Genomic DNA, 9,271 nt, shown 5'->3' with positions numbered 1-9,271 from the left:
CGGAGGCCACCCCCGGGGAAACACCCTATTTAGAGGTTTATCGGGAGGGGACTGAGCCTGACGAGGCTGCAGGGCCGCGAGGCCCCGCCCCCCCCAGTTCCCATCGTGCTCCGCGCGCAGAAGCCGTCAAGGCGAGGGCGGGGCGGAAGAAAAGACTGGGCCAGACGAGGGAAGGGGTGGAGCTAGGCCGGGGATGGGAAGAGCGGGCGGGGGTAATGGGCGAGGCTAGGCGGAGACTGGGTAGGGATGGGCGGGGACGGGGCGTGGCTATGGGGGCGGTGCCGAGGAAGGGCGTGCTAATATGGAGGAAGAGGTGAGTGGCGGAGGAACGGAGAAAGGGGCGGGGCTAGTAGTAGAGAAGCGAGTTGGTTTTGCGACAGGGGAGGGGCAGCACGGAAGCGGAAGTGGAGGGTGCGCTTGGCGGCGGCGGCGGGAGCTGAGGAGTCGGGAATCAAAACAAAGGGCCTGGGGGGCGGGGGGGAAGGCGGCGGGGTCGGAATGTGAGCCGGGAAGGAGCTGGCAGCTGAGGTGAGTCATCTATCTGTCATTGCCGGGGCTCCGCTCGGGCGCTCGGGGTGCTCGGCCAGCAGCGCAGCTGGCCCAGAACAGCGCCCTTGCCCCCAGACTGATGCTGCTGGGGTCCGGGACTGCCAAAGGGACCGCGGGAAAAGAAATCGGTCTCCCTTGCCAGCCCAGGGTCTTCCGGGGCATTTGGCTCCCCGCCGGTGTCTGTCTGTCTGCCTCCCTGCTCGCTCCGGGCCCTTTAGGTGACAGCAGCAACCTTCGCAGGGTGTGCAAAGTTAGGAAGATGAGAAAAGGAACAGTGGTGGAGTTGCATCCCTTAGCTTGTTTTTGTGTTTCTGCAGCCCTCCTGAGCGGTCGGTCTCAGCAGCCTCTTTGGATGCAGTTTCAGTTTCAGCCACTCCCCCCATTAATTCTAGCACAGACGTGTTGGCCTTTAAGAGTTTGCCAAGCACCTTTTTGGTGTAACCAAGAGCTTTCTAGTTGTAATAGTATCTTTTGGACCTTCCGGGATCTTCCTGTTTTGCATACAGGGAAAGGGTCAGCTAAATGATCTTCCTTCACATTTAGTGAGTGACATTTGCAAGGTGCAGTGGTGGAGTCCTAGGTTCAGGGGCTACAGCAGTGAATAAGAAAATACAGTCAATACGGTCGTGGAGTTTATATTCTAGTTGGGGAGAAAAAGAACAACATCAAATAAATATGTCATTTTAAGTCAAAGGTAGAAAACAAACAAATATACAGACTGTAAAATGGAATTGCACAGTATGGGAGTTTGTAGCAGGGGGAGGCCATTTGAGAAGTAATTCATCTTCAGTATCTCTTGTCACCAAACCAGAGATAACTCTGTAAGTAAGGGGGTTTTGTTGATTGCCAGACTCACAGGAGATAGGCCTTAGGTTAAAAAAGATGAGTGCCCATAGCTACACCAATAGGAAGGTGGCCTTGGGGACCAACATGCATGCATGCGGTGTCACAGGCTGCATTATCATCCAGTGTCTAAGTTGCTCAAAGAAAAAGACAGTGGCAGAAGGGAAGACTCTCAACATCAGAACTTCCTCTGGCTAGCTCAGATGCCTAATGGAATTTCTAATAATATATGGGAAGATTTTAGGGTGCGGGTCACTAATGTTTTTCCTTTTATTTATTTGTACTGAGTAATCTATATATGTCCCTGTATGTTGTGGAATATTAGTTGAAGATGTGGTACATTTGTTTAATGATGCAAAGATGTGTTGCATTCCTTTATGGTGCATTTGTTTAACTCTGTGAAGCTGTGTTACTTTGCCTGCCTAAAACACCTGATTGGTCTGATGAAGAGCTGGATGGCCAATAAAAGTCTGGAGAAAGGACAGGTGGGGCTGTCAGGCAGAGAGAATAAACAGGAGGAGAAATCTGGGAGAGGCTTGAGGAGCAAAAGGAGGAGGGGAGAACTCCAGGGGCCAGCCACCCAACTACAGAGCAAACCATAGAGTAAGAAGGAAAGAAAGATATACAGAAATAGGGGAAGGTAAAAGCCCAGAAGCAAATGGTAGCCTGAAAAATTTAAGAAAAGCTGGCTAGAAATAAGCCAAACTAAGGACAGGCATTCATAGCACAGAGTAACATTTCTCGTGTGCACCAACACCTATACCTATGTATATTGATTTTAGTTTTTTTTTTTTTAAGCAAAGTCTCATTGTGTAAGCATGACTGCCTAGAACTTGCTATATAGCCTAGGCTGCTCTTCTGCTTGCAGATACCCTCCTGTCTGCCTCCTGACTGTTGGAATTACAGGCAATTGGTTCTTTGAGCAATCTTTTTTTTGTGTGTGTGTGGTTTTTGTTTTTTTTTTTTTTTTTTTTTTTTTTTTTTTTTGTTTTTTTTTTTTTTTGAGTCAGGGTTTCTCTGTGGCTTTGGAGGCTGTCCTGGAACTAGCTCTTGTAGACCAGGCTGGTCTCGAACTCACAGAGATCCGCCTGCCTCTGCCTCTCGAGTGCTGGGACTAAAGGTGTGCACCACCACCGACCATCTAATTTTTTAAAATTTTATTTAATTTAGAAACAATCTTACTTTACATATCAATCCCAGTTCCCTCTCCCTTCCATCCTCCCATGCTCCCCACCGATCCCCTATCCCACCCTCCATCCACTCCCCAGGAAGGCTGAGGCCTTTCATGGGAGATCATAAAAATTTGTCACATTATTTGTAGCAGAGCCTAGACCCTCCTCAGTGTATCTAGGCTGAGAGAGCATCCCTCCATGGGGAATGGGCTCCCAAAGTCCATTTGTGCAGCAGAGATAAATACTGGTTCCATTATTAGAGGTCCCATAGACTGCCCAGGCCTCCTAACTGGCACCCACATTCAGAGGGCTTGGTTCAATCCAATGCTGGTTCCCCAGCTTTACGACTGGGGTCTGTCTGCTCTCACTTGGTCAGGTCAGCTGAAAAACATGTAATTCAAACAATGATAGTAGATAACTTTGTCTCCAAATTATTTTCAACTGCTTACTAGGTTAATTTTGTTAATTCCTTCATTCAACAAATAATTACTTTGTGATTACCATGGAAAAGACCTTGGGCAGAGCACAAGATACAGTGTTGGAAATGGACAGTGTGTGCATTCTTTAATTCTTTCTATAATGCTATGGCAGATAGAGATAGTGTACAGACAAGGGAACAAACTTTTTTCTTTCTTCCTGCTTTTCCCCCTTTTGTCCCTCCCCCCTCTTTCTATGATTGAACCCAGAACCTTCCATATACCACTAAACGGCATACAAACCCCTGCCTACAGACAGAAACTTAAGTTTTATAGTTTCAGCATACTGGCTAAATATGTGGCAAAATACTCGTCTCAATTATAGCTCAACTCAGCTATAGATAATATTTAAATGGAGGAGTATAGCTGTGTCCCAGTGAAATTTTTATAGATAATAAAGTTTGAATTTCATGTTTAAGAACACTTTCTCAGGAATTTAAAATATGCAAAATATATTCTTAGTTCATAGGCCATTTAAATATAGCTGTGTCATAGCTTATACCTGTAATCTCAGCATTTGGGAAGGTGAGGTAGGAAGATTGTTAAAAGTTTGAGGCCAGCCTTCAGGATTACAGAATCAGATCCTGTCCAAGAAACACTTAGGTAGACATACCCAAACATACATATGCATACAGGCAACAAGCTGGCTTTGGCTGGCATACCCTAGTTGATTTCTTTATGTGATCAGTCCACCCATACTTGACATATATGTTGAACCATTCTCCCCTCACCTTGTCATGGAGACATAAAATCTCTTAGAAGCTGATACAGCTGAAAGAAATTATTTTCTACATGCACAGATGAAATCTCTGATAATCACTGAAAATGGTCACTGTTGGGCTGTTGTGGTGAGGACTTACAAGTAATGTTTTGTTGTTCTCCCCATTACTGGCTTCCTCCCTGCCCATGAGTGTACATTAGCTTTGCCTTTGATGTAGTCATGTTGGGGCAAAGTACATCGGTGAGTTGTGACTTTCGTAATTGTTGGATGTTTGGTGAGCCAGTCTGTTACATTGCACTTTCATTATAAACAAACCAAGAAATTGATAGGATGGTTTCTCTGGTGGAATAGAATTCAACATCCTCAGAGGTCATTTAACTTGTCCCCCTTTTTTTTTTCTTTTTTTCTTTTTTGGTTTTTTTGAGACAGGGTTTCTCTGTGTAGCGCTTTGGACCCTATCCTGGCATTCTGGAAACCAGGCTGGCCTTGAACTCAACAGAGATCCTCCTGTCTCTGCCTCCCGAGTGCTAGGATTAAAGGGGTGCACCACCAATGCGCGGCCTCTCTCTCTTATATGTTGGAATGGAACTAAGATTGTCAGGCTTGGAGGCAATCACCTTTTCTGAGTCCTGTCACTGGCCCTTCTATCTTATTGTTTGAGGTAGTCTCATTGAATCTGGAGTTGACTGATTTTTGCTGGTCAGGATAGCCATTGAACTCTAGGGATCTGCCTCTCTCTGCTTCTGCAGTGCTGGAGTTGCATGCCTGTCTTTTATAAAAGTGGGATCTGAATTCAGATCCTCATCCTTATGTAGCAAATGCTTTTCTCAATCATCTCCCAGCCTCAAATCACAATTTTTTCCTAAGTCAAATTTGAATAGTTAGAACCAACCAGGTTTACCAAATTTTAGTAGCCTGTAGTGAGCTGTGATATCCTTGCTGCCTTTGATCTTTAAGGTCTGACTGGGAGAGCCATTGCACCATGAATACAGCTGTGGTCTCATTTGAATATTATAAAATGGATACTTGTGTAAAAAAGTAACATAGACATTGACTTGTGTTCTGCCTGGTTTTGTGTCAACTTGGCACTAGCCAAAGACATCAGAGGAAGGGGCCTCAGCTGAGGAAATGACTCTGTGCTAGTCATTTAATGATTAATGGGGAAGGGCCCAGCCCATGGTGGGTCGTGCCATCCCTGGGATACTGGTCCTGGATTCTATAAGATGGTGAGCTGAGTAAGCCATGGGAAGCAAGCCTGTAAGCGGCTCCCCTTCATGGCCTCTGCATCAGCTCCTGCCTTTAGGATCCTGCCCTGTTTAAGTTCCTGTCCTGACTTCCTTCAGTGGTGAACAACAATGCTGAAGTGTAAGCCTAATAAATCCCTTCCTCCCCAACTTGCTTTTTGGTCATGGTGTTTTAGTTAGAAACCCTAACTAAGACAACTCATTTTTAACAGGGTGGAAGAATGAGAGAAAAGAAAGATGAAAGAATGTTGAACCACATTGTCTGGCTATGTGATGGAAGGGAACAGGACTGAGAACCCTTGCAGCAGAACACTTAAATGGCTTCACCAAGATAATGATGCTAAGCTGTGGCTGTGGAAATTCTCTGGTTGCTTTTCTCGTCCTGAGCAGACATTGCCTCTTAGTCCCCAAACGGTAACTATATGCAAAACATAGGATGCTGTGAATAGATGATGTGTACACTCGGCCTCAGACAGTCTCTCTCCTACCCATATCACCCCCTGCACATTGTTATGATATCTCACTCAACGAGAAACAAACACGCTTGCTCAACTCTGTGTTCCACTCTGAGTAACAGGTTTTAAGCATTTAAAATGGGGGGGGGGGTTGTTTTCTTACTAAAGCCCCAAATTCCAAGGCTTGCATAGTAAAAATCAGTGAAAAGTCTAAAATTGTATTTAACTATAATTATAGCTTTCTTTCTTTTCTTTCTTTCTTTTTTTTTTTTTTGGTTTTTCGAGACAGGGTTTCTCTGTGACTTTGGAAGCTGTCCTGAAGCTCGCTCTGTAGACCAGGCTGGCCTTGAATTCACAGAGATCCGCCTGCCTCTGCCTCCTGAGTGCTGGGATTAAAGGCATGTGCCACCAACGCCCGGCTAAGCCCGGCTAACTATAGCTTTCTTAAAGTGGCTTTGGAGATAAGTTTTTCATATATAGTCCAGGCTGGTTTTGAATTTATAATCCTTTTGCCTTGCCCCCCCCCCCCCCAAGTTCAGGGTTACAGACAGGTGTGACCACTGTCCCTGGCTCACTCTCTTAGTTTTAAGTTTTGTAAATTAGAAAAGATTGACAATATCTTTTTGTTCAGGATTTCTTGTGCCTATTAAGTATATTCTTTCTTTTTCCTTTTTGGTGGTGCTGGGTTTTGAACTGAGAATAGATAGTTCTAATCACTGTGTCTTTGTACTGGCCACAGTATAAAAGCTGCATTAAGGCTTTGGTGTTTCCCCAGTGCTATCAGCAGCACAGCTGGGCCACTTTGAGCAGATGGCTGGTCTCATTCATAGTGTTTGGAAGATCACTCTCCTCCTTTAAGGAGAGCCCCACTAAAACCCTTTACTCACCACCTACTTGAATAAAAAAAAGGAAGCTACTTGCTTATAAAAAGCCACCTTCCTTGGATGCTGTGAAATTATTGTTTGCATATCCCTAGTTTTCTTTGAAGCAAAGGGAAGTTATGTATAGTCCCCAAGGTATAGGTGTTTAACATGGCCTGCTGACATTGTAAACACAACCCCCTGCCTAACTGTCTTAAGATTCTGACAAACAGCATTAATTTTAGTTGCATGTTTCTGTGTTGCCTTCCTGTAGACCTCTCTGAAAATTGTCCCTGATCTAAGCTGGATGCTGTTAAATTTGTTCAGTTATGGATGAGTGATGTAAAGAGTTGAACATTGTTTTCCATTTTTTAGCACAGTAGTGTATGAGAGAACAAAACACAGTGATCTCCAGAAACTGACGGTTCTCTGATCTCTCCTCAGAAAGAGTACATGGAGAACAAGAAAGCTGCTGTGGAGTTAAAGGATATACCATCTCCTCTTCATGTTGGCTCTAAACTTTTCCCAGCAGTCCCACTTCCCGATATTCATTCTCTTCAGCAACCAAAAGTACAGCTCTCAGCTGTTCCCAAAGTAAGCTGCTGCGTTCATTGCCCTAATGAACCCTCCACTTCGCCCATGCGTTTTGATGGTGGTGGTGGCAGTAGTGGAGGTTCTGGGAGCTTGATTCACGCAGGCTCACTCTTAGACTCACCAAGCACCAGGACTGTCACATGTCAAGTAGGGTCAGGGTTTGCTTTCCAGTCTGTGTCCTCACTGCAGAATGCCTCTGCTAGAAACAGCTTGGTGGGCCTTGCGAGTGGCCTCCCTAGCACGTGTGTAGAGAGTAACCTACCTTCCTGCAAGCACCTACCATGTTGTGGGAAGCTCCATTTCCAGTCATGCCACAGTAACATGCACAAGCTGCACCAGTTCCCGACTCTCCAGGGCTGCACCTCTGCTGGCTATTTCCCCTGTTCTGATTTCCCAAGTGGGGCTCGAGGGCGTCTGGAAGATCGCCTTTCCCAGTCAGAGCTTACACCTCACTTGTGCACCAACTCTCTTCACCTAAATGTGGCACCCTCGGTTTGTTTAAAGGGCTCACTTTACTGTGAAGACTGTCTAAACAAGGTATGTATCTTTTATTCTTTATTTTGGGGGCAGATTAATGAGGTTTTAGGTTCTATTTAGAAACAGCTTTACCTTGCCATGCCTTTACTGTGCATGGTGTTGAAGATTCTTCATGGTGTAGATCACACTCTGTTAGCATAGCTTTGTCTGATACTGAAAGATGCACAGTGTGAAATGGGAGACCATCCAGAAAAGCACAGTGGAGTTAGGTGTGTAGCTTGTGCCTTAGGGCCTCTGGTCACAAGAAAGCTGTGTCCTACAGGACAGGTTAGTTTGTAGAACCCATGCTCTGTTTCAACTTTCTCCAGAATGGGGTTGGTCGAGTTCTTATAACTTAAATTTGGCTTACACATTGGTCCTTTCATGGCAGGAAGGTAAGTATACATTGTCTTTTTGTAGTACAAGGAATGTGAAACTTGGCCCCATTCACACTAGTGTTCAAAGGAAGGTTTTTCTGCCATTTATGGGAGGTACATGTAAGATCTCCTTCATAACAGATACTGCCCCATGTTGGAAAGGACTGAGTATTTGAACAGGTCCCTGATCATTTCAGATTGCTTCTTGACATGACACTGTGGATTGGTAGCTGGTAGTTTTGATAAAGATTATTTGAAAATAAAGTTTATCAGAGGTCATCAGGTAGGAAGGTGAAAAGCTTAGAATGATGTTTTCAGTTGTATATGAATGTAAGTTCTTTATTGATATGTCTAAAACTTCTTCCTTTAAAATACATGTTAAAACAGCCAGCAAGAAATAGTATAATTGATGCTGCTAAAATCTGGCCAAATATACCACCTCCAAGTACTCAGCCTACACCTCAAGCTATCCCTCTGTGTAATGGCTGTGGAACAAAAGGGATGGAGAAGGAGACCTCATTGTTGACAACCAGTCTAAGCAAAGCTGCTTCAAAATTTGGTAAATACTGGTGTAGCACAAAAAAGTGCATTGAAGTTGTCTTTTTTTTTTAAAGATTTATTTATTTTTACTTAATGTGTTCGAATGTTTTGTATGCATGTATGCAAATGTACTTGTGTGTGTCTGGTGCTTGTGGAGGCCAGAAGAGGGCACTGGATTCCCTGGAACTGGAGTTACTGAAGGTTGTCAGCCACTATGTGGATGCTGGGAACTAAACCTTTGTCCTCTGCAAGAGCAGCCAGTGTTCTTGACTCAGCACTGAGCCATCTGTACAGCCTCCATTTGAGTTGTTTTCAATATCTGACACAAATGCTGTATTTAATTGCCTATAAAAATTTCCTTGTGATTCTAAGGCTGCATTTGCATTTTGAAGTATATGTGAGTCTTTTTCCCTCATTTGGCAAAAACTTTGACTATAGGCTTTTATGTTGAGCTGAGACTGTTTGAGACCAGAATCTATATAGGAAGATGGGCAGTGTATTGGAGAGAGTTAAATGCTGTAGGAGACTTGGGCTACTTAGATTGTATGTTTAGTATACTGTTTTTGAGATAGTCTTTCTATGTAGCCCTGGTTGTCCTGGAACCCTTTGTGTAGACAGACCATCCTTGCGCTGAACTCACAGAGGTTCACCTGCTTCTACCTACTGAGTGCTGGGATTCAAGGCATTCATCACTGTGCTTGAACTCAGCTTAGGTTCTTAATATTCCCTAGACATATTTAGTATTTAGAAAAATTTAGTAGTGGCTGACTGTTAATAATATTTGAAACCTTAGAGTTTGAAATCAAAATTATTTTCCTAAAAATAGTTACTGTGATATTTTATCATCTAAAAACATCTCTGAAAGGCTAAAACAAATGTTAATAATGTATGAGAGTAGTTTACAGTGAGAATCAGTGCTAGTTT

At 44.1% G+C, this 9,271-nt stretch overlaps 1 protein-coding gene and 1 non-coding gene across 2 annotated transcripts in view; one reads left to right on the top strand and one right to left on the bottom strand.

Annotated features, from left to right (window-relative positions):
* On the bottom strand, positions 1–71 carry Mir484 (microRNA mir-484). Its single transcript, NR_105243.1, has one exon. It is a non-coding gene; the product is annotated as a microRNA mir-484 (primary transcript).
* Positions 72–393: 322 nt separating this feature from the next.
* The window catches only part of Marf1 (meiosis regulator and mRNA stability factor 1), a 43,929-nt gene continuing 35,051 nt past the window's right edge, over positions 394–9,271 (top strand). Inside the window, exons 1-4 of the mRNA XM_027387915.2 lie at positions 394–528; positions 5,218–5,419; positions 6,765–7,451; positions 8,195–8,366. Coding sequence (XP_027243716.1) covers positions 5,279–5,419; positions 6,765–7,451; positions 8,195–8,366 — 1,000 coding nt within the window. The 5' untranslated portion in view covers positions 394–528; positions 5,218–5,278. The remainder of the gene's footprint in view (positions 529–5,217; positions 5,420–6,764; positions 7,452–8,194; positions 8,367–9,271) is intronic.

Source organism: Cricetulus griseus, assembly GCF_003668045.3.
Source record: "Cricetulus griseus strain 17A/GY chromosome 1 unlocalized genomic scaffold, alternate assembly CriGri-PICRH-1.0 chr1_1, whole genome shotgun sequence".
Taxonomy (NCBI): domain Eukaryota; kingdom Metazoa; phylum Chordata; class Mammalia; order Rodentia; family Cricetidae; genus Cricetulus; species Cricetulus griseus.
The sequence above is the reverse complement of the archived record's forward strand: the minus strand, read 5'-3'. Positions and strand labels throughout refer to the sequence as shown.